The sequence below is a fragment of the Haemorhous mexicanus genome, chromosome 3, assembly GCF_027477595.1.
Source record: "Haemorhous mexicanus isolate bHaeMex1 chromosome 3, bHaeMex1.pri, whole genome shotgun sequence".
NCBI classification, from domain to species: Eukaryota; Metazoa; Chordata; class Aves; order Passeriformes; family Fringillidae; genus Haemorhous; species Haemorhous mexicanus.
The window spans coordinates 115423537-115448238 of NC_082343.1; the positions used below are offsets into that span (position 1 = coordinate 115423537).

General features: G+C 47.5%; 1 protein-coding gene across 1 annotated transcript; it reads left to right on the forward strand.

Moving 5' to 3' along the window:
- Positions 1–4323: 4323 nt before the first annotated feature.
- LOC132325605 (XK-related protein 6) lies at positions 4324–24326 on the forward strand. The gene is made up of 2 exons (XM_059843110.1): positions 4324–4515; positions 23352–24326. The coding sequence occupies exons 1-2, from the start codon at positions 4332–4334 to the stop codon at positions 24314–24316; spliced, it is 1149 nt and encodes a 382-aa protein (XP_059699093.1). The 5' UTR covers positions 4324–4331; the 3' UTR covers positions 24317–24326.
- The last annotated feature ends 376 nt before the right edge of the window (positions 24327–24702 follow it).

A 24702-nucleotide genomic window follows, 5' to 3' on the forward strand; every position in this document is an offset into this window, starting at 1 on the left:
AGGCTCCTGTATCCAAAATTAAGCTCTTAAATAAATAAATTAGCCTGATTTTCAAAAGCAGGGAGCAGTGAATGGTTTTTACTGACATAAGAGGAAGCATCATGTTGCTAAAGATTGAAGATCAGGCTGAATATGGATTTTAAAGTCTAATTATAGAAGCCTGTTTGCCACCAGCTTGACTGGGAACAATGAATTTCAGGTGAAATGACATTGATTTTTTTTTTTTGTTCTTAATTCTTCTTAAGTTGTCTACCCTTAACCAATGTTAGGAAAGGTTTGAAAGACCCTCAAAAGGTAAATAAAATAAAACAAGGAAACAGATGACCTGGAATAAAACTGTTTACACCAGTTCTGCACATTGGTGTTTGGAAATAGGGTTAAGAATTATCAGTGTTGGAGCTGCGTGAAATTTTATGTTGATTAATTATGTAGAAATTAAGTAGGTATTTATTACTTGCTGAAAGCCCACAAGGTGGAAATATTACTTTATTACTTTTATCACAATCCACTGGCATCAAAAAGGAATGGGATCTTGGTCATTCCTTTCCTCTCTTTGCCAGATTTGGGTCTGAAGGATGCTGAAGACACAGCACCATATTTTTTCATGGACCAAAGAGAAAGAAAAATGAAGCTAATTTACTTTCAGCTGCACATGGTCCTCAGAGCTGCTTTGCTCACGCTGCCCAACATTTGCCAAGGGGTTCCTGAGGTCACAGTCCCATGGGATAGGGACAGATTTGTCCTTTGGGGTCAGGTTGGGCAGGGCTGGGATTTATGCTGTGAAGGAATTATGTCCACCCTGGATGGAGGAGCATCAGCTGGTAGGGCTGTGCTCCACTCATGTGGTGTTTAGAGGCAGGGGACAGCACTAAAAGTTCTGGGGTTTGATGCCAAAAAAACTTTGAGAGCATTTTTTTGGTGTTCTCTGGCTCAGTTTCCTCATCCATGGAAGAGGCACAACACAAGTGACCTTTGCCAAAGGCAAAGCAGCCAGGGAGAGCTTGGTGTTGGTGCCACTGACGGAGACAGGATCAGGACACTGTGTCAAAACCATGAATTTGAATATTTTTTCCATGCATTCTGCCTCCATGGATTGGTGTCATCCTTTTTCTGTGGCCAGTAAGAAAAATCTATTCTTAAAGTGTGGATGGTGGTGAATCCCTAGAGATTCACCCTAAACCCAGAGATCCAGGAGAAATCATTGCAGGACATTGTGTCCCTTCTGACAATTTCTCCCTGATCTCTTTGAGTGCCCCAGTGTCATTGTTGCAGCTTGGCTCAGCCAACCTGGAGGGCTGGGAAAAGTAAAGATGGTCTTAAAAATAACCCAAAAGTGGAGACAGCTGTTGGGAGCAGCAGTGTGGAAGAGCAAAGATGTAGAAAATGTGAACTGTGGGAAGGCACTGAAAGAATTTTTTTTCTGGAGAAAAGGAGGTTCAGGGGGGACCTTCTTGCCCTCTTGACAGGAGGGGGCAGCTGAGGGGGAGGGGGTGAGCTCTGCTGCTAGGGAACAAGGGACAGGATGAGAGGAAACAGCCTCAAGATGCAGCAGGGAAGGTTTGGGTTGGGCATCAGGAAGAATTCCTTCAGGGAAAGGGTTATCAGGGATTGGAAGTGCTGATCAGAGAGTCATCCTCTCTGGAGGGACTTAAAAGCCATGTGGATGTGGCACTTGGGGACACAGGTTAGTGGTGGCCTTGGCATTGCTGGGGGAATTGTTGAACTCCATGATCTCAGGGGTATTTTCAAACCTTAATAATTCTGCGATTCTATGGAACTGTGATTTTTTTTTTTTTTTTAACCTGGAGAAATGAAAGGTTTACATGGCAACTATGTGCAAACAGGTAAAAGAATGCTGCAGGGTGCAAACCAGCAAATTCTTCTTGTCTGTGGCTGAGGTGATGAGAAATGAGTGGTTTAACCTTCCAGAGAGGAGTTTAGGTTTTGTGTACCAGCAGGAATGGGAGCTTCTGGGGAGGGGGAGACCATCCAGGACTACAGGGCAGATTTGGTGGAATTTGGCAAAGGTGATGATGCTTTTGCCAGTGGGCAGCACCTTATGGGCACCACCACTTGGCTTTCGCTGGCCCTGTGTCACTGACATTACAAAAACCATTGCTTTCTCCTTTTCTCTGCTTTCTCCTTGAGCCACGACACTCTCCCTGACTTTGCCTTTCCAGCTAAACTGCATTTATTTAACTCCTGGCTGAAGGGAAGGCAGGATGCCTGTGTCATGCTGCAGCTCCTGGGGCTGGGGTCTTCCGCGGAAATGCCAAGTGCAGGGGGTGAATTTGGTGTTGGGAGAGCAGGTGCTCCATGGCCATTTCCGTCCCACTCGGGGTCTGCTGTGGATGTCACACCAGTGTCACCAGTGTCGTAGGACTGGCGTAGCATTTTCTCGAGTGTCGAGCCCCATCTGGTGGCTTTCCTGCGTCATTTTTTTGGTGTCCTTGCGGTCCCTCTTTCGGGATTTTTCGCCTCCTGTGCCGGTCAGGAAGGACAAGATGCTGGATAAAGGACAGGGTTCGCAGAGCCGCCTCTGCTTCTCTCGCAGCTCCCCGTCCCTGGGTGCCATTCGGAGATCCGGAGGCTCTCCAGGCTCACGTCCTTCCCTCCTGCTCTCCCTGGCTGTGCAGTCTCGCCCGAGTGGCAGGGGATGATCTAATCGTTTTGGCCAAACCCCAGCTTGTGCTGTGAGCCCCTCCCAGAGCCTCCAGAAGGCGTTTCATCCCTCTGCCGTGCTGGCAGCGGAGCTGGGACAGATGAACAGTCCCGGGAGGGGACATTTCCGACGACTGACTGGCTCAGATGACCAGCTTTAGGGTCGGCATCAGGTGAAATGGTTCCCATCCCAAACGAGGTTACAGCCACCGCTCAGGATGAGAAGGAACAAGGCACAATGTTGGATTGTCAATCCCTGGAAGTGTCCAAGGCTGGGCTGGACAGGGCGTGGAGCGACCTGGGGTAGTGGAAGGTGCCCCTGCCCATGGGCAGGGGGCTGGAACAAGATGATTTTTAAGGTCCCTTCCAACCCAAACCATTCTGTGATATCAACAGGCATTAGAAAGGACTCTCTTAGGGTTTTTTTCTTAAATGCCACTAGTCCTGAGACAGAGGCAATGGTAGAGCTGTGCCTGTCCATGCATGAGGCACCTCCTTGTACTCCAGCATGGCCCAAATGGTCAAAGCTGACCAGTGACAAACTGTGGCCTTTCACATCTGTGGTCACACACTTGCTGCAGGTGAAGGTGGTGTCTTTTTGCTCCACCTATGATGAAACAGGGTCAAATCATAGAATCACAGAACATCCTGAGCTGGAAGAGACCCACAAGGATTGTCAGATTCCAATTCCTGGATAACTTCAAGAATCCCACAATGAGCTTGAGAGGGTGGTGCAAACAATTCTTGAGCTCTGGGGTCTGTGAGAGAAGCTCCTTACCAGAGTGCTGAGGGGGTTTAGAGGGTCTGTCAAGCCACTTCCAAGCGTTAGGACCAGTATTTTTCATGTGGGTTCTCTTTTTGTGATGAAAATTAGGTGAGGGGATTGTTTTCTTGTGTTTCAAAAGCATTTCCTACTCCCAGGATACACGTTTGTGTGGTACCAGTTAAAATTTTCCCACCCTTGCAACACCAAATGCACTTCATTATACGGTCTTGTTCTCAGGGTGGCATCCAGTTTAAGGCTGGGCTCTATGATCTTGGAGGTCTTTTCCAACATTTTTCTCCATCTGAGGAGGACTTTAGAATCTGTTTAGTCAGATTCTAAAAGTCCTCCCCAGATCTGACAGGAGGGAGCGTGTGGTATTTGCTGGGTCCCCAGGATCAAGGAGGAATTGATGAATCTGACTCCATGTTCTTTGAAGGCTAATTTATTATTTTATGGTGTTTTATTATATTATGTTAAAGAATGCAATACTAAAACTATGCTAAAGAATAGAGAAAGGATACACACAGAAGGTTTAACAAGGTACTAATTAAAACTCATTACTAACTCCTCAGAGTCCTGACACAGCTGGACCGTGATCGGTCATTAAATAAAAACAATTCACATATTGGATAAACAATCTCCAAACCACATTCCAAAGCAGCAAAACACAGGAGAAGCAAATGAGATCATATTATTTTTCTTTTCTCTGAGGCTTCTCAGTTTCCCAGGAGAAGAATCCTGGGCAAGGGGATTTCTCAGAAAATATGACAGTGACAGGAGCGGAAGAACCGTGCAAACCCCAATGTCTCCCCAGAACCCCACTGCCCCACAAACAGATTTTGCTGCAACTCCAGCATCTCACACGCAGCTTTTCCCTCCTGTTCCCTGCAGGTATATCCGAACCATGTACCTGGGGATCCAGAGCCAGAGGCGGAAGGAACACCAGCGGCGTTTCTACTGGGCTATGATGTACGAATATGCAGACGTGAACATGCTGCGCCTCCTGGAAACGTTCCTCGAGAGCGCCCCTCAACTGGTGCTACAGCTCTGCATAATGATCCAAAAGAACCGTGCAGAAACATTACCATGTAAGTGGCCCCCCTTCTTCCCCATCTTTCCAGCCTCTTCCCTCTGCTCCCAGTGCCTAGCAGCTGATGGATGTGCTGCTCACTTCCCACCCTGGCTGGGTGCTGCTGCTTTGGGACAAATCTCTGCTGCGTTCGCTGGGTAAAATTTCTGCTCGTTCCTCTGAGGAGAAAAAAAAGTCAGTGTCAAGGAAAAGATGGGATTCAGCTCTTCCACACCCAGTCCAGGCTACAGGAATGACGGTGGTGTCAGGAGGAGGCAAGCAGGCTCTGCTGCTGTGGCACCACTCTCTTGTCACTTGGCACTGGGGAAATGTGACCATTCCCTGCCTCAGTTTCCCTCCTTACATAAGTAGGCTGATAAAACTGGCCAGATTTGAGTTTGTGTTGTGAGGACAAATGGTTCAATGCCTATGCAATGCTCTGATAGAGTTAAGGGTAAAATAAGGGGGTTTTTAACAGCTAAATGCTGTAGGGCCTTTTCTGAGGAGTGCCCAGGAGTTAAGGTGTTGTCATTGGTACCATGGTTCTCACCAAGCCCAGGAAAAGAAATGGGGAACGCACTGGAGGGGATTGTGTAGGGACTGGCATGTAGTGGAGGTTTAATTGGAAAGGCAATTAAATGATGAGACGAGGCTTGGAAGCCACCACAGGGAATATTTTGCCAATTCTGGTGTCCACCAGTGTCCACCACTGTGATAAGCTGAGCATGGGGCATCTGTCCCAGCAGAGAGGGACATGGCCCTGTCCCAGCCCTGGCATGAGCAGCTCTCCCAGCCCATGGCCATGCTGACAGCCTGGGAGTGACCAGCCTGAGGGACAACCTTTCCAAGGACCAACAGTGGAGCTGCTTGGTTATTCAGCCCCTGTTCAGTTTGTGCACCACGGGTGACACTCAGCTTCCCAAAGACAGCCCGTATGGGGCCTGTCATTTCTGAGGAGTTTTTGGAGCTGAGGTGGGAACTGAAATTGGAATTTGCTTTGGGGTTAAATTTTGCTGGTTTTGCCAAGGTCACCACTATCTACAGCATCAAGGAAGGCCAGCCACTCTCCCTTTCCTCTGTATTTCCAGCATGTCCATCACAGTTGTTTATAGAAGCTTCCCTCCTCCTATTTATGCAGTCTTTTCTTGAAACCTCTCATCACGAGCTCTCCGGGCCTCCAAAGTGCTGACATGATGAATATGCCTTTCTACAACTCCTGCTAGAATGGCTCACATTTGCCAGCCCCCTTTTCCTGCTGCTTCCAACGTTATTAACCCGACTGAAAATGCAGAAATCACAGCCCAGGAGGTTTGCCAGGGCGTTCTGCAGATTGCTGGACTCGCCGCAGAAAGCGCCGGGTGAAGTTTGTTGGCCTCTGCTGTGCCGCGAGTCAGACAACGCGGGAGAATAATCCCTCCAGGCTTTCAAATCCGTGGCTCTTCCACTTTGCCACTTCCAGGCACGGCTGCCTAATCCACTGAAAGAGCTGCATCATTTTTTTCCAGCATCCCCCTCCCCTCCCTTCCTGGGCTTTGCAGTTCCTCCGCTCCTCCAGCGCGCCGAGCCGGCTGCGCTCTCTTCCAAGGCAGCGCTCTCTTCCAAGGCAGCGCACGTCCCCGCCTGCCTCCCCGAGCCCTGGAGGGCTCTTTGCTCGCCACGCTCCGGCAGCCGAGCCCGCCGGGTCCCCAGTGCATCCTCTCCCTGCCTCCCTCCCCGCCCGTGCCAGGGATGCGGGCACTGATGGATGAGAGCAGCGGAGCTTGCTCAGTGCTCCTTGACTCCTCCGGTGCAAGGTTTCCTAGAGGTCCTCCATGCCCCTTCGATGCTTCTCTCTTCCTCCTCCTCCTTCTTCTTCTCCTCCTCCTCCTCGTGGCCAGTCCATAATTATATAAGAGCAAAATAAATGCTGAGAGGAGCCGTTGTGAAAGGGAGCATCAAAGATTTTCACTTAAAGCAGGCGAGAAGCAAAGGGAGATGGATACTGTTAGGAAGGCAGTGTGTTTAAAAATCAAATTGAGTCTCTCCTGGCTCATCGAGTCTGTGGGAGCATGGCTCATCACAGGAAGGGGCCAGTTCTGCCTTTAAACTGGGACAGCATCAGCTGCATCCCTGAGGGATGCACACTGAAAAAACAGCCCAGGGAAGGGCTGAAAAGCCCAGGTACAGCCCCTGCTGATGTGTCCAGATTTCAGCTGCTTCCATACATCCCCCACAGACTCCTGTGGATTCATTTAGTGCCAGACAAGGTCAGTGCACCATTTCCTGTGGCATACATCCCTCCTCCAAGCCCCAGCCCTCCCTGCTCTTTGGATTGTAATGCCAAGCCCAGGCTCCAGCTCTCCCCAAACAGGTCAACTTCCATGAAAGGAGCTTGAGAAAGGGAGTTATTGGAATGGCTGTCAGGAGGTTTTGCTTCTGTCTCCTAATTCCTGTCTTAAGAGAGCTGTTGAGGAAAGAAGAATGAACACATTGGGGGTCTTTACTCACATCCAGAGCATCTCCTCCAAAGCATTTCTGCCACACGGCATGGTGGTAGAAAGGGCTGATCTTGGAAGGATGAGTAGGAAGTGATACAACCAGGATAATGCTTAATTTCCTGGGTTTCAATCTATTGTGTGGGTGAAAGAAAGAAAGAAAAACCTCATCATGCCTTGCAAGAACTATTTGACCATGAGAGGAACCTGTGTGAGAGGGTTGGGTGGGACCTGTGTCTGTTGTTCCTTCAGCACTCAAAGAACGGAGGAGTTTCACCCCAAAGTGAGAATGTCCAGCAGCAGAAGTGCTGGAGCTGGAATTTGAGGTCAAGACCCAGCCTCAGTAAAGCTTGGGACAAGACTCAAACTGGGATTTCATGAGAATCAGGATTCATTGCTTCATCATATCCCCAGCACAAGGCAGAGCAGATCCCAGCTTAGCTGCCCTTGTCTGAGGGGCAACAGAAAAGAGCACAGAGAGAAAAGAGGTGAGAACTCTGTGAACTCCATCAGGTGGGCAGTGGAAGGTGAATGTTGAGAGCCTGAGCTGGAATTCTTTTTTGGAGGAAATGGAACAACACCAGCTCTTGAATATCCATGTGGAAGGAGCTGGTGTTGGTAGGCAGGCCCTCTGTGGAGGATTTATCTGCTACAAACACAGCTGGGTGGGCCCAAAACAGAGTCAAGAGAAGGTGAGGGAAAAAGGATGGATCCAACACATGAAACAGCTCATGCCCAAAGCAGCTGAAGGAGGTGGGATGAGATGCTCAACCAGCAGCAGCACCTTTCTCCAGGGAATCTGATGTATTTATACCTATCATTGGGGTTAGGCTGAAGGAGGAGAAGGGATGCTGGAGAGGATGCAGCATTGACCCTCAGTCACCCTAACTGTGTCTGAGGTTTAGGAGAGGATAAAAGGGTGTCCATCCCTCAGACTCCTGGGCAACAGTGGCCAGAGGACTTCCCATGATTTAAATCACCTATTTGCAGGGGAAAACGTAGCATTAACAACAGAAAAAGCTCAGCGACCCAGATCCTCATTCCATAATCACTCCCAGCAGATAATCCACCTCACTCCTTGCAGAACAAACCATCCTTAACCCCCTTCACCCCGCAGAGGTGCCGCTTCCTCCGCGCCAAGTGGGAAGGAGCAGATCAAACCAGCTTAAAGGAGACACCCAACCTCTAGGCAGACAGGGAGGTGAGAGGGATTCCAGTTTTTCTGGCATAAATCTCCTCTTAAAGAGGTTTGCTTCCACTTAATTTATTTTTTTTAACATGGTTTCTTTAAAGCTTAATGAGATTTAGCTGAAGAACCAACGTCCTTCCACTCGTGTCACGAGTTCTTTACACAAAGATTTCTGCCTGTATGAGGCTGCAGTTTTCAGCACAGGGTCTCTCCCTCCAAAAAAAGCCACATCTCTCCACAGATGCTGTGTCCATCTCCTTGATAACCCCACAGTTGATCGGAGAGAGATTAAATGCATAAGCTTTCCTTCTGCAAAGTCCTGCTGGAGTCTCTGGGATTTTGGGAGGTGTTTGTCTCCACAGCCCTCAAAAGTAGGCTGAAGCTGCTCATGTATTTAAGGAAAAGCAACATTAACTTAGGGGTTTGGGGGTCATTTTATTTAAGCAGAGTGATACAAATTAGGCACTAAAATGGATTTCAGACGTCTCAGCTATAGATGGGTGCTGGCTGCAGAGTTATCCTGGTGGAGTTTGCAAATCATCTTGTTCTTCCCAAAGTGAAGTCCTATTTTTTTTATCATGTTCTCCTTCATCTGTGCCATGTCTGGAGACCATTTAAAATCATTTATGATTCCTTTTTGCAGGGGCAAACTAAAGATGATTTTCCCTGTCACTTAGTTTAAGACTCAGCTGGTCAGCTGAGTTAGAAAGGGACCTTCAGCCTGTAGGTGTTCAAAAAATGTGAGTATCAAGTGATATCAACACTGGCCTGAACATACCTGAGGGGACTAAAATCGCCAGGTCTCCAGTGAAAGTGAAAAAAAGACTCATGAGATTTGAAATTTCATCCTTTTCACCACCCAAAGAAGCAGTCAAAGTTAGTGCAAGACCCTTCAGGCTGGCCTGGGCCAAACAAGTGTGTCCAACAATGTTCAAACAGGAATCCAAACCTCCAAACCCAATCTCTGTGACCTCACAACACAAAATGGTCCCCATTTGTGCAGAGTCCCAGCCCCTCATAAATAAACCAGGTTTTGCTCTACACAGGCACCAGATCCCATGGGGATCAGTGCAAAATTCAATATGGCATTGGCAGATTCGGTGGGGGAAAGTCCTATTTCTTCAGTCATAAATCCTCTTCCTGACTGGTGCATTTTTCCTGAGATCCACCAAGAGAGCTTCACTGTATCACTAAAGTCTTTGCCTTACAAAGTCCTCCTCAGTAACAGGAGATGGAGTGGGGACAAGATCTACCAGAGCCACACTTTGGGCTTTGGCTCAGGTTCTGAGACAGATCATGAGGAAAAAGAGATGCTACAACTTGGCCCAAAGGCAGATTTTCTTTTTTCCTTTTTTCTCATGTCATTCCTTGTGGATCAAAAGAAATGGGAGATGTCCATCATCCAGGCCTGGTTTCCTGTGACAGAAAAGGCACAAGCAGAAAAGCAGTTGCTCATTGCCATGTGGGAAAAGGACCCCACCAGTCCCTTGCTGGGCAGGGAGGGTCTGGGATGATCTGCCCCGAAAATCTGTCCTGACTCCACCACCGTTTCCCTTTAAATGTTCACCAGCAGCCCAAGGAGGCCCAGATAGCTCTGAACTCATAAGCAGCTCGCCTGGGAGGCCACTCATATGACTCCAGTGCTCTGCCAGACTGGGGCATATGGCTCTGTTCCTGCCTTCCCCTCCTTCCCACCAAAGCCGGATGACAGGGAGCAATTTGGTGCCCTGCTGGAAAGGAGCCTCTGGTGCCTGGCCAATTCCCAGCAGCATCATAAAGCCATCTCCACAGTTGGCAGTGGCACTGAGGACGCCTTGCTCTGGCATGCTGAGAGCAGGCCAAGCCTGAGGCACGCTGGCATGGGACAGCTTGTCCCATCATCAGCCGTATTGTCCCAGTGCGGTGGGATCCAGGAGCCTTCAGAGCCAGGGACAGCTATTTTTTCCTTTTCCAACAGGGTTTGGAGCCAGCCCAAAGAGAGACATCATCCCTTCGCCCATCCCCACCTGCAGCTTCTCTGTCCACCACCTTGCCATGTCTCTGGCTCTTATTTTTGGAGTGCTGATAAAACCCCGTCTGTTCCGTACCACGTGTCGCCGTCACACACAGGACACGGCACAGCCAGGAAAGATGAGTCACCATTCACGGGACAGAGCTGGCAGGGGGCCAGTGCTGCCAATTTTAGGCTTTGTCAGACTGTGGTAATCACTGGGAAGGGGTTACATCATCAGAGCACTACAACAGCATTAGCTCATGCTGTTCCCAGGAGCTGGGGGCCAGCCAGGAAACTGAGGCATGGAGAGAAGTCTGGGTTCTTGTCAAGCAGATTCCAGGCAGGAAATTCAGACTTTTTTGGGTAACTCCATGCTGCAGGCTTTCTGGAGATACGCCTCTCATGGGAAGTTTGGGATAAGAGCATAGAAAAACCTGCTGTTGGTTAGTGAAATACAATTCTTTTTAGCTCCAGGTTGCTCTGGTGTGGGATTCTTGTCAGGCGTCTAGGAGAGCATGGATAAACAGGGAGCACATAGGCTCTGGGAGCTGCAGAAAAACATGGAAAAGATGCCACATAGGCTCTGGGAAGTGCAAAAAACCATGGAAAAGATGCCCTGCTGGGAAAGGGCTACTCTGTGCTTCTACTCTGATTGGAGGTGGAGCAGTTCAGGTTGATGCAACTCAAAATCATTGCATTTTGAAGGAAAGAATTGTCTCACTTCAGAAACTATTATTTGTTTTTTAATGATTAGCTTGGGGTGACAGTTCTGAGTCTGGACGTGCAGCAAAATTACTGAGCCAGTAGAAATCTCCTGAAATGACTTTTGTCCCAGCTGGCATTTGACCAACATTGTGCTCTCAGTGCCCTCAGAACATCCATGTCTCCACACAGAGGGTCACTGAGGGGGGACAGCCACCAGGCACAGGAGCCTGGTATCTGATGTACATCAAGGTCCCAAAAATGTTTGCAGAAGGCAAAAAGACCCAGGAGATAAGCCAGGATAAGCATAACCTAATGTGTGGAGAACACGGGCACAGACAGCTCCCACCATCCCAGGCTGCTCCAAGCCCCATCCAGCCTGGCCTTGGAGACTTCCAGGGACCCAGGGGCATGCAAAACTTCTCTGGACCACCTGTGCCAGGGCCTCCCTGCCCTCACAAGAAGGATTCCTTCCCAAAATCCAATCTAAACCTTCTCTCTCTCCATCTGAAGCCATTCCCCCTTGTCCTGTTACTGCAGGCCCTTGGAAACTTGGCCCGTGGAGAACCTGGACGCCAAGTTCTGACCTTCTACCTATCACATAGGTCTTTGCAGAGTGTACAAAACGTGGGAAGCAGAGGGAGAAAGAGTTTCCTGCTGTTATCCTTGGAAATCAGTGTCCCTGCTGCCTTCAGCACCCCACTGCGAGACAGCACCAGCTGCACCACATCCGTTTTTGCCACTTTATCACTCCCCCTCACAGGAACACTCTGCCAGACTTGTCTCATTGATCTCAGCCCTGTGTCATCTCCAGGAATGTTGAGAGGCTCCTTCTTTTCCAGAGACCAGTCCTCTCAGCTGGGGTTATGCTGAGGCATTTCCACCCAAGGCCCCCTACACAACATCAGAGATTTATAAACCATAGGGTTACGCAGTGTGCACTGCTGACACGTCTCTGGATGGATCCCTCTTTCTTTGGCCACTGAGTGTGATCTGAACTGGGTCCCTTCCTCTTTCCCATCAGGTCAAAATCATTCTCAGAGCTGGGATGAAGTTATTTCCGTAATTGCCTGCAGGCTTTCTGCATCCAGGCCAAGCCACCTACCAGAGGAGGTTTGCAGGATCCCTGTTTGGTGCTGTCACAGACCCTTTGAAGCATTGCCTTGATGTTGTCTCATCTCCACGGAACAGCCCGTGGGAGCTGTTTTCAGCAGGAAGTTCCCTCATGAAGCCCTGGCAGGAGTTGTTGCTTTCCCAATCCTGGGACAAGTCTGTTGGGTTTCATCCCTGCTGATAAGCCAACACACATCAGAACATGAGCACAGCCACCAGATCTTGTTCATCCTCTGCTTCAATTATCAGCCCTTGGCACATTTTTAGCTCCTGGCAGCCAACACCAACCCAAACAATTCCCATGCTTGGCTCAGGTGACGGCAAGAACAATTCCCACTGAGCACTCTGGGCCACCCTGTTTCAGAGGCTGGGACAGAACTTAGCAGTCAACAGAATTAGGCTTGGATTAGTTGCTGATTTCTGGGTGCAGGGTCCAAAGCTGCCCCAGATCTGTGCTAAGGAAAAAGGGATCCTCGTAGTTGCTCTCCAAAGCTGACAGGGAGCTCCTTGGGCTTTCCTTTCCAGCACTGAGGTGCTGCTCCCCTCTTTTTCAGACTATTTTAGCCCCTACTTGTAGGATTACAACACCCTTTCAGCTTGTGGTAGGCAGATTTTCATCTTTCCCAATGGCTGCAGTCCTCATCCAAATTAAAACAGAAATAAAAATAAAAAGGAGTGACAGGCTAGGGGTGCTGTAACAGATGTCAGATTGCAGGGTTGAAATGCACATTTATTGTACATGTTTGTGGAGTCCTGCTGTTTCATGCCAACCATCCCTACTCATAGAAATGGGGAAAGATTTTATGCTAAATGGAGCCATGTGGGTTTTTTTTTTAGCAAAACGGAGTTGTTTTTTTTTTTTCACCAGTGGTTCCTTTAGGTGTGTTTCTCTTCTAAGGGTTCCTAACAGTAGAGTTCAAATATCATTAGGTCTGAAAAATCTCAGTGTAGGAGGCTCCTTCTGATATTTTCAGGATTCAAACTGGAGGCAGCTCTGCTGGATTTGATGCATTCAAAAATCTTAGCAAAGAATTGGCCACTAGAAGTTGTAACTAAAGTGCCCTTCACAAAGAACCAGCTGTTGAATGCGAAATGTGATTTTTTTCCTCCAGGAATAACCCCAGTTGGATTTTGCCATCTTATTCTTACCAGTTGAAGTAACCATGTTTGGGGTGGGGGGTTTTGTGCCTGTTGTTCTAGAAAGATAAATTTAATTAGCAAAGGGACAAAAACTAAGTTCTCAGCAGGAAATAGCAATGGAAGTTTCTAGAGATGGTTGTGCTCCTGTCAGGTTGAGCCAGGTTTGTGTGACTCCCCTGCCTTCTAACACTCTCTGCAAAGAGGGGTTCTTCTGTTTGCACAGAGTTAAATCCTGTCCTTGCTGGAGGTGTTGTTAGAACATCCTGGTGGAGCATTTCCAGTGTAACCTCTTGGGCTCTCTCAAGGAGCTTTGCATCCTTTCGTCTGTGGCTGTTCACTTTTAGGGGCTCAGGTGGGGTTCTTTTTCAGTGTCATTCTGAGACAGCACTTAAAGGCTTCAGATTAACATGGATTTAACTCAAAAGTCTTTATAATTACAGTGATGACTGTGCAGAGGGCACCTCGGCCTGAAAAGAGTGGCAATTCATGCAGCTTTTGACAAAAATAGACACGAAGAGCAGTTCTCATGCTCTATTTCCAAACAAGCTAATCTGTGCCCGGGAAATCCTGGCTGCTGCTTTCCCAGCACATTTCTAATGCAGAATTAACCCAGGTGATTGGTGCCTGGAGGGATTTAGACCAAGCTCAGGGCAGACCATCTCTTCTTCGTCTCTGTGCTCTTTAGAAGACAGAGATGCACGTGGTTGTTGGTTCTGAGTGTCTCTATCAGCTTCACTGCCATCCCTGCCCACCTGAGATTCAGGGATTTGTGGGATTCATGATCTCTGGAGGATGCACTGGGAAAAGGTGAACTTGGGTGTGGTGGGAAGATCCTTGAGAGATTTTGGCACTTGAGTCCTTGCTGCTGCAATGTGGGTTACTGGTCCACCTGAACCCAAATTTAGGTGACAACAGCAGCTCTTCTAATTGGAAACACCATCCATGCAGCCCCACACTGACATTGAAAACACCATCAGTAAGATTAATAAGAATTCTGATTCCAAAAATCACAAAGGAGAGAACTGTTCTTCATGAACACCCTCAAAGTAGCATCTGCTGAAGTGGGGGTTCTTTCAATGAGAAAAAAAAAAAAATCTGCTTTTGCTGAAAGGAAAACAGTAAATCCTTTCCATTTCATTTTCTTAACATTTAGGGAAAGTTTCAAAATGGAAGAGCCATTATCAAACTTAATAGTGTTGTGTTATAAATATTTTATATCATTTATGCCATACCAACAGGAACTCCACAAGTAAGACTATGTGTGTCTCTCTGTTCCCTGTTTGCCTCCAGCTTCTTTAGGACTGAGCCAAATCACTCCAAATCCCTGATTGGATTTCTTAGACATCTGCCATGCGTTGTTCCCCCTGAAAAGTGAGTCTGTGTGTTGTCATTTCCTTGAACTCTACCATTAGAGTGCCATCAGAGGCCCTTGGTGGCTGGGTGGAGTTGTTGCAGAAGAGGCTGGATTTGTCTCTAGCAATGGACTCACACTGACATTTTCCTCAGGCATAATTTTGGGAGCATGGCTGAGACCAGATTCCTGGAAGGATTACCCTACCCTGCTAAAAGAACATTTTTCTGGCAGAAAGCTGTCCCCACATCTGTATTACACTTTACCTTAGCTCTACCTGCCATGCCGGGGCTCTCCAGAGCTGTCCAGACACAGCAGCCACCTGGACTAATTTACTCTGCCCAGCCTGGAAAATCTGATTATATTAGAAGCTTTATCTCCAGGCATTGAGGAGTTGAGCCAAAGGTCTTCCATGTTATTTTTAACATGATGAAAAGGATTATATGACCACGGTTGTGATAAACAGAGGACTGTAATCAGATTTTGTCTGTACCTGTAACACAAGCAGTGTTGGAGCCCAAGCACTGGCACTCAGGTGTTTGTGCTAAATTGGTCTCTGGTAGAGTTTTGCCTGCCAGCCCTTTCCCAAAGCCTTCCCAAGCATGAGAAAACAAATTCACATAGTCCAGGAACCATTTCCATTGGGCAAATTGGATACAACTCCTGAGGGATTTTAACAGGATGGGCATGGCAGATTCTGACAGCTGGACTTAGGGTCTACAAATAATCATGTTTCTCATTTGGGGTTCAGATACCACCACCAGGTTCTCTTCCTATGTGTCCTTCTCCTCTCTGCTGGATTTTCTGAGCCAGTCTGTGGTGACAATTCACCACACAGGATCAAAGACCCCAGTTAGCCAAGTGAGTTGAGGCTTTTTTGTGGACCTCTGCTTATCCAGGGACTGAGATTTCCCCCAGTTGCTGCCAGAAATGTTCCAGCTCTGGAACAGGTGTCAGCAGCTTCCTTCCCTACACAAACAGGTAAAACCTGAGACACTTGCAGTCAGCATCCTGTGAAAGGGGCAAGGCTGTCATGGAAAGCAAAAAGTGAATTTTCATGCTGATGGGGGCTGTGTACACACAGGTCTGTTGGAGACCAGCCTTCTTCTCAGTGATGTTACAGAGGGATGTTGTCTTTCTCCTACCCCTTGAGGATGTTGGTAACTCTGTGTGGCTGTTCTGGGATGTCCTCTGGCTGACCATGACACCCTTCTCACATCAGGGGGGTGTTGGGGGCTTGTTTTGCCTGCTTGGTCTTCAGTGGTATAAATTCACTGTGTTGTGAATATACCCAGAATATACCTGAATATGCCCATATCATTTGGGGTCTGTCAGCTTCTGCTCTGCAGGAGCCACTGTGGGCTATTCTGCTCGTCCTGGAGCCAGAAACAGGTCTTAGCAATCCTCCTTTCTCCTCTCTTCACCTCTCTGAGACTCAGTGTTCTCCTATGAGCTCTTGTGGGGAGCTGGTGGATGCCAAACCTCTGTTACTTACTATTTATCTTGTTCTTCTTTGGTTATTTCAGTTTGAACCCCATCCCTGGAAGTGTTCAGGGCCACTTGTGAGAGTGAAAGGTGTCTCTATCCATGGCAGGGGGTTGGAATGAGATGAGCTTTAAGGACCCTTCCCTCTCAAAGCATTCCATGATTCACCAGGAAGAGTCAATGGAGAGACAGAGGCATTTCCAGACAGCTCATCCCATGTCTCAGACAGCAATCCTGGGGTGAAATAAACACTGAGGCACGTGGTGGGCAGGGCATCTTCATACAGAGGGTTTTAGAACAGTGGGGAAGCTTTGCCAATCCTGATGTGGTGGGCCAACATTTTGAGCAGGAGACTGACACTTCACTGAGGTTATTTGAGGACAAGCCCAAAGAGAGGGTGGATTATCCCATCTCTGCCTGGCCTGGGGTGCTCCTGCCTCCCACAGCAGGATCAGTCTCTGGCTTGCAACCAGGAGGAGATCCAAGACTCGATGGCTGCAGGGTTGGAGCTGGTTTGGAGTGCCCGAGTTCACAGAGGACGCGAATAGGAGGAGACATGACAGAAGCAGCTGAAATAATGAGAGCACAGATCAGATGAGTGTGGCTGGTCACCTCCTCCTGCAGCAGGGAAAAGGGACACTGGGGACAGCTGAGAGGCAGCAGGATGAAAGAGCTGGAAAGCAAGGCCTTTGGAAACACAATCCCTGGTGACCCTGTGGATGCTTCCTCAAGGCAGTGCTGAGGATTGAGCTGGGGGAGGAATTAAGGAGGGATTCAGCTTTTCTGAGGTCACCAAGGACATCCTAATTGAGCAAAAGGAAAAGGGTTCAGGAAGCAGAATTTCAGAACATGAGCCAGACTTAAACTGTCAAGGGGCAGGAGGGCAACTCTCCATGTGAGTGAGCTTTAGTGGAGTTGCCTTGGCATGGATTCTCTCACAGAGAAAGGTTTGGGAAGGTGGATGTGCCTCTGGTCTAATGTGCAAGAGCTCTCCTTGTGCCTGCTTGAACATGGACTATCCTGTACAGAAACTCAGCACAAGCCTTGTGTGGGATTCCAGTGGGATTTGGTGGTAGAAGACTTTCTTGTTATCCAGACCTACTTGGAAATCTGTCCCTGAAAGGAGTTATCTTTGTTTCCTGTCTTTCCCAGTCATCAGCAGTTTTCTGTTTCTCATGGAATGGTGATGCTGTGTCCAGGTGAGCTGGATCCTGGAGAATGGGGATGGGATACCCCTTGGAGGAAGGTTCCAGAGGATCTCCCTAGCAAGGGAGCAGGTGCTGAGGATGTGAAACTCACCCTTATCAGATGAAACCAAAATATTTTCCATGAGAAAACAGCAAAGGGCAGGACAATGGTGTGATATCTCTTCCCAGTCTCCCCAGTGCCAAGATCTGGATTTTCATCCCTGGTAATTCCAGCTCTTAGTAGAGAACAGAAGTGTCACATCAATGGGAAGAGGCCATTCCTGGGTCAGACTTTTGCATCATGTTCACAGTTGGTGGAATAGTTCCCATCTGCCATACTGGACTGGTGGCACACTGGAGGAACTGTTTAAGGAAGAGTCCTGAAATGCAGTGAGGAAAATGAAAGGCAAAATGGTCTGTGCAGACCTTTATTACTTATATACTAGCAATGTTCCATATTTTTCCATGTTTAAAGAGACAAATAAAGAGGGAAAATAAAGGGGGAAGGACACAAGTAATTCCCTCCTCTGATGGGAAAGAATTAAGAAAGATCAAACATCAAAACCCATCAGGAAACAATGAAAACCAGACCTGGGGTCTGATTCTGACCTCTTTTACTCTGACACAAACAAATTAAATCAGATTAGAAAATGAGGGAGAGTGACTTTCAGGCCCTGTTGTTACAAAAGCAGGATCTGCCTTGATCTCTTTTGTGTATAAATGCATTTTCACTCTGTGTGCATCAAAATGAAAGCCTGTTCCTCGTCTCCTACGGAGCTTCAGGGAGGAACGTGCCACCCAAAGGGGAAAACAGGATAACAGGGTTCACAGCACAGGGGCCTGAGCAGCCAGGGAGGGATGGGGATGAACTGAAACGTGGCACTTGGCATTAAGCAAGAGCTGCCTCTGCACAGGGGCTGAGGGAAGGTTTCGTGTCATGCTCAATATTTGCCATCCCGCTCACCCGGGAGAAATGTTGGTATCTTCCCATTCTGTTTTAGTGGAGTCTTAAGGAGAATTAATGTCAAAAAAGAAATAGAGCACTATTCAGGCATCATTTTCAACGTTAAAGGGGCAGGCACCACAGGAAATACTCAGGGAATGTGCTACAGCAACTGCATCCAAATTATGGGTGGCCAACGACCTGCAGCTGGATTTGTGGTGAAAACTGTACCTACCCCTAGTGAAAATCCTCTCTCCTCAGCTGGACAGCACTGAGTAAGCCCAGAATGGGTGTATTGTTCATCTTAAATATTAATTTGTGTGTGTGTGTGATTTTTTTCCCACTAGAGTGGTTGTAAAACCCTGCATAGCAGGAATAGGCCAGACAGATAGGGATGGCTTTCCCTGCACTGTTTTTGTTCCCAGGCTTTAAAAGCAGAAATGGAAATTTCAGGGGAGTTATTGCTTTGATTCTTTCATGTGGATGGGGTTTTTTTTCCCAAAGAGCCTTTTTACAAATCTGAGATGACCTTTTCTTTTTCTGGACTATGGGCAGGAACCAGAGGAGGAAAACCAAACCAGGATGAAACTCAGGGTGTCCTGTGAGCTTCTGCAGTTTCCCATGAACTCAGAGTGGTTCAGGCTCCTCTCCTCTGGTATCAGATCACTCTCTCAAGTCCACTCAGGTTTTCATGATCCAAAGCAACAGCTCTTGTTTCCCTTTCTCAGAGAATCTGTTCTTTGGCCTGGCATTCTCAGAAATTTAACTTTTATACACCTGCCTTATTTCCCACTGCTTTCTCATCTCTCTGTGTCATTTCCTGTTGCACATGTGTTTATCATTGAAGAGGGATCATAAGTTCCCCTGAGAAGGGCAGAATTTTTTCGAGTCTAAGCTGGTATCATTTCAAATGCCCTGAGTGCCTTCCTTCACCCCAGCTCCCAGTTCAGAAATGTTCTTGCCCTCTGCATGCAAGTTTGTCACATCTGCCAGCTCCACATGGTGGTCTGGAATACCCTGAAGCACCTCAAACCTTGCTGGATTCCCACCTGTGATGGCTGCACTCAGCTTTGATCCTCCTTTGAGCAAAGAGACATCATTTAACCAAGGACACCCTGGGGTGAGTCTCTACAGCAGGAGTTGAATCCTGTCTGAAATGTCTTGTCAAGCTCACTGTGATGTGAAGGAGAACTATTCCCTGGTTTAGCTTGGATTTTACATGAGATCTTGGGTAAATCCTTCAAATCTTGATGCTTCATCTGTCAAATGGGACATTATAGAGCTCTGCCTCCTCATGCTGAATGTAGGTGAGCAGATGTCTCACTGCCAGGACTTCAGGGTTTGTCCCTAAAGGAATCTGGGGATTGTTTCTTGTGCTGTGTCGTTCAAGACACAGGGACTTGACTCCTTGATGGTGCTGACTTTGGCCTGTGTGTCACTCATGGCTTCCTAGGGCAGAGAGGTTTGAAGAGAACCCCAGTCTGTGCCAGTCTGACTCGTTGTGGGCAGGTGGGATACAGATCCCAGAGGTTTCCAGCCCCACAGGAGCTGATTTGCTCCTGGCTCGAGAATGGCTGCAGAGATGTGGTTGTGTGTGGTGGGGATGTTCCACTCCCAAGGCTGGGAACAGAGTGGGAAGAGTGGGAGTGGGCTTTTTTCAAAATGACTTCAGTGTTTACCCAACCTCATCCCTGTGATAAACAAACATTGGAAGGAGTTGAAACCTACTCGTGCTCCACGAAGGTGCATCAGTTACCACGTGCAAGAGTCAGAATCAAAATAAAAAATTACTGCTCATGTGATACAGCTTTTCAGGACTGCTTGTTTTAGTTATAATTGAAGAGATCTCTAAAGTTGCTTAGAAATAAGGTCTGGAGAAGCTGAGAGAAAAAACAGTGACAGTTTATCCCACAGTCTGTGAGAATTGCAAATTGTGTGAAAATGTCACGGGCTAGAAGTCACAGGGAAAGTTGGGAATGGGAAACTTGTGGTCAAGATGAGAAAAGTGCTGTGTCATTTAGGTGTGTGTGGAAGATCCAGAGAATAGTTTCTGTAGCAGTAAGTAAGAGTGATGTAAAAGTCTTTACATTACTCCGTAGTTCCTGCTGACATCCACCTACAGATCTCCCCCTTCACACCCAGGTCCAGATCCTGCTCATCACCAGGGTGCCAAAATTCACATTCAACATGAGGCTTGTGAACTTTTAAACAACAGCAAGAATATGTCAAAATGCCCAAAGATCCTTCATTGCCTCCCTCAGATCTTGGTGCAGATGAAGAGACAATGAGCTGTTCTGTATGGGGGGGCTCATCCCGACTGACTGCTGGAGCTTGCACGTCCCCTGGCAAGGGATGGAGTCAGACACCTTGGGAGCATGAGTCAACCCCTCCCTGTCCCACACACGGATGTCAGGACAGGCTGAATCACTTTCTGGGGGTGTCTGCCTCTCTCTGCTGGCTGGAGGAGACGTTCAGATGACAGTCAGCAGCCCGGGTGCTGTGCGAGTGACTCAACACACGCACTCTGAGCAATTTACAGCAAAGGCTGTGATTAGTGGAGGGTTCTGCCCTGAAAACATTAGGTAAAGCCTTTATGTGCAAACTGGGGGATTGTTTCGGGTGTATTTTGTTCCTCTCTCTTTTCTAGAATAAATGAGCCCAATAGAAACATTTTTAATCCAGGCTGACACATCTGTCTCCTGTGGGTTGGTGCTGCTTGAGTTTCTCTCAACAGGTACAGCTAATGCTGTACAAGTTTCTAGTAAAACAGCACTAAAATAAGGCAATAAATGACATATTTTTTCCCTGCTAATCATGGAAAGTTTTTAAACTGAATAACCAAGAGGTAGTGCAACAAGCAGTACTTATACACATAACAAAACTTTGTGGCATGACTCATCCTTCCAAAACTGTTAATAAAGTCTACCAATAATGTAACTCATCTTGTAGGTTAAAAATGGATCTAATCTACATCTGCTTGAGTATGAGGCTGCTCATATTTAGGAGTTTTCATCCATTATGGGGAGAGATTGAGGGAGCCGGGCCTGTTCAGTCTGGAGAAGACAGAGAGGGGATCTCAATGATCCATATAAATACCTCCAAGGGGTGTCAGAGGATGGTGCCAGACTCTTTCAGAGGTGCCCAGTAACAGGATGAGGAGCAGCGGCCATAAAATAACCCACAAGAAGTTCCACCTCAACATGAGAAAGAACTTCTTTACCCTGAGGGTGGCAGAGCACTGAACAGCTGCCCAGTGAGAGCATGGAGTTCCCTCTCTGGAGGCATTCCAAGCCCACCTGGATGTGTTCCTGTGCCACCTGCTCCAGGTGATCCTACCTTGGCAGAGTGATTGGATGATCTCCAGGGCTTCCTTCCAACTCCAGCCATTCTGTGAGTCTGTGGTTGGAATCCCCATGTCCTTTGTGCAAGTGTTTCTTAGTGAGGATTTAGAACTTGGGGGAAATAGTGATTTTCATAAAGCTGGTGGCTTAAAGCTTCCCTCTTGGATAAAGCCACTGCTCTCACTGCTTTGCTGTTTGTTGTTTTTTAAAGTCCAGTCTGAAGTCTGAATGCACATTTGAGCCCAAAAACAAGGGATTCAGAGAGAAACCTGAGAGCTGATGAACAGGTGTACTTTTGGTGGACTTTGCAGGCTGTGAGAATCCAATGAGGGCAGAGTTGGAGTTTGCCCTACTTCCTGGCATTCTTCTCCATCATCTCTCCTCCAGACATGGATGGGTTGGAAGGAGTGAAATCTAACCCTGCTACATGGTGGGGTGAGCTCCTCAAAACCAAGAGAAATTCTGCAAAGTGAGGTCTGAGGAGTCATTGGACCTTATTTGCATTCCCATGGAAACCAAGCCCCTGTGAGCAGAGAGAAAAGGAAACAGGAGATGAAGAAATGTAGGTTTTTCAGGAATTTTACCTTTTTAACTCTGAGCAGCTACAGCAAGATGTTCCTTGCATTTTCTTTAAGAAGTAAAAGCCAAGTAAGATCTGGACCTATCACCCAGTTATACATCAGAGATGGAGGGGCATTTCTTACTGTTTTGCTTGGATCCATTAGCAGTTTTTCCTTTGGACTTGAAAGGTGATGTTCCCAGATAAATCTTTGGCTAAGGCCCAATCCAACCATTCCTACCAAATTACTAAGCTTCCAAAATATGGATTTTGGTCCATCATCTGTTTCCTCACCTGCAGAACAGTGATCCAGTGAGCAGCAGTGTGGGCAAAGGAATAAGATGCCAGCAGCTCTTACTTTTCCCAGGAATCTCTCAATTAATTTTTATTGTGATGCATTGCTCCACGAGTTATTCAATCTACCCTTGCGATAATCAATGGAATTATATTTTTAAAAGCCTCTCAAGTGTAGTGAGGCCACTATTTTATCTTCTGGAGGAAATAAATTGCTCAAGTGTTGGTTGGGGTGGAGAATAAGACCAGGTCCCATTGGAATATCATGGGCTGCTCTGCCCCATTCAGGGTGCAGCAGGATGTGTTGGGAGCTGAAGGTGACCCCAGTGCAGGCTGTGCCCTCCCTGACATGACTGTGACTTGGATTTGTGCTCCAGCCACGAGATAAGACTGGAGAAGAGCTACCTTCAGTAGAAGTCTTGGGTCCATCCCAGAAACAAGTCAGGGATTTGCTGGAGAGATCAGATTCTTTGTTTTGGGACTCTTTCAAGGGTATTAATGAGTCTTGATGCTCCCTGGATTTGCATGTTTATCTGCATGGGACAAAAAAACTTGGTTTTCCAAAAGACAAATGCAAATGGGAATTCCCGAGTAAGGCAGAATCAATGGGCACGTTACTTTAAAAAAAGTATTTTAGAATAGAAAAGAATCCAAGCAGTTGCAGGGAACACAGGTGTCCTGCTCTTGCCGTGGTGCATTCCAAGAGAGATTCTGCTCTCCAAGAAAGTAGCTTTCACACTTGGGCTTCAGCATTTAGATGGGATCTGGATTTCAAACTCTCAAATTTGGATCCAGTCAGGATGAGCACAGAGGCTGTTCCCTACTGGAACTGCCAGGGTGGGGTGGCCAATCCTGTGGCTCAGGAGGATAAGGACAAGGAGTCAGAGAACTCCTGAATGCGGCACCGTTTCCAATTCCCACACTGATATCTCTGTATTTCTCTCCTCCAGACTGTAAGGACAACCTGACGTGAGTTGAACCTTCAGGCTCCAGAGCCTGCCCCAGATGCAATAATTTAGTGAGCAGATGATGTTTTCCACCAAAGCTCCTGTCTAACTCAGTGGATCTGTGTGTCTTCCGGCAGGTGTGTCCTCTGTGGCCTCCCTGATGTCCCTGGCTTGGGTGCTAGCCTCCTATCACAAGCTTCTTCGGGACTCTAGGGACGACAAGAAGAGTATGAGCTACAGAGGGGCCCTCATCCATCTCTTCTGGCGCCTCTTCACCATCTCATCCCGAGTTATTTCTTTTGCTCTCTTTGCTTCCATCTTCCAGCTCTACTTTGGGATCTTTGTAGTGGTCCATTGGTGTGCCATGGCTTTCTGGATCATCCATGGTGGGACAGATTTCTGCATGTCTAAGTGGGAGGAGATCCTCTTCAACATGGTGGTAGGGATTGTGTACATTTTCTGCTGGTTTAATGTCAAGGAAGGGCGGACTCGATACCGAATGTTTGCGTATTACACGGTGGTCCTGACGGAGAACGCTGCCTTGACACTCCTTTGGTATTTTTACAGAGATCCTGACACCACTGACTCCTATGCCGTGCCAGCACTGTGTTGTGTCTTTCTTAGCTTTGCTGCTGGGATAGCTTTGATGCTGTTATATTATGGTGTGCTGCATCCCATGGGGCCAAGAGCTAAGATCTTTGCCAGCTCCTGTTGCGCCGAGCTGCTCTGGGGCATTCCTTTGCCCCCCGATGTTGAGCCCATGGCGCCCCAAACCCCTGGGTACTGGGGGGCCCAGGCTACGCCCACCAGAGCGGTCACGGAGCAACAGGAGGAACTCACAGCTGACACTTGCTTGCCCGTTTTCCAGGTGAGAGCAATGGTACCATCTACTCCATCTGGGCGACCCTACCCCCCCGAGGGGCCTCTCATTAAGATTGACATCCCAAGAAAAAGATATCCTGCCTGGGATGCTCATTTTGTAGACAGGAGGTTAAGAAGAACTATCAACATCCTCCAATATGTCACCCCCACAGCTGTAGGTATTAGGTATAGAGATGGACCTCTCTTATATGAGTTGCTACAATATGAATCTTCACTTTAAAGCTCCTTAAAGCAAAAGTAAAAGAGGGGACCTTATTTTTGTTTACGGTAAACACAGATCATGAAACAAACACAAACCTTCAGATAAGCTTTCTTTCTGGTTGCTGTATGTATAAAAAAAAAAAAGATATTCTCTATGTTTTGTAAGTAAAAACAAAAAGAAAAACTTTTCTTTTGTTTTTTACACACAAGAAACAGTATTTCAACTTCCACACCTAGGATTCACAGGTGGAGAAGGAGGCATCTCCACATCAGTTTTATACCGTACACCAAGTGTAGAACATTATTTATGGGATTGGTGCTGATTGAAAAATAAAAAAAAAACAAACAAACAAACCTACAACTGCCTTATGCCCTTAGGTGCTGAGTTTCATTAAGTACTGTCAC

What these genes read in the sequence shown, in the direction of transcription:
- LOC132325605 (XM_059843110.1), top strand. Translation starts at nt 4,332, where the DNA reads ATGTACCTGGGGATCCAGAGCCAGAGGCGGAAGGAACACCAGCGGCGT. An exon ending in CCGTGCAGAAACATTACCAT is followed by an intron (nt 4,516 to 23,351) that starts GTAAGTGGCCCC and finishes GTCTTCCGGCAG; the next exon opens with GTGTGTCCTCTGTGGCCTCC.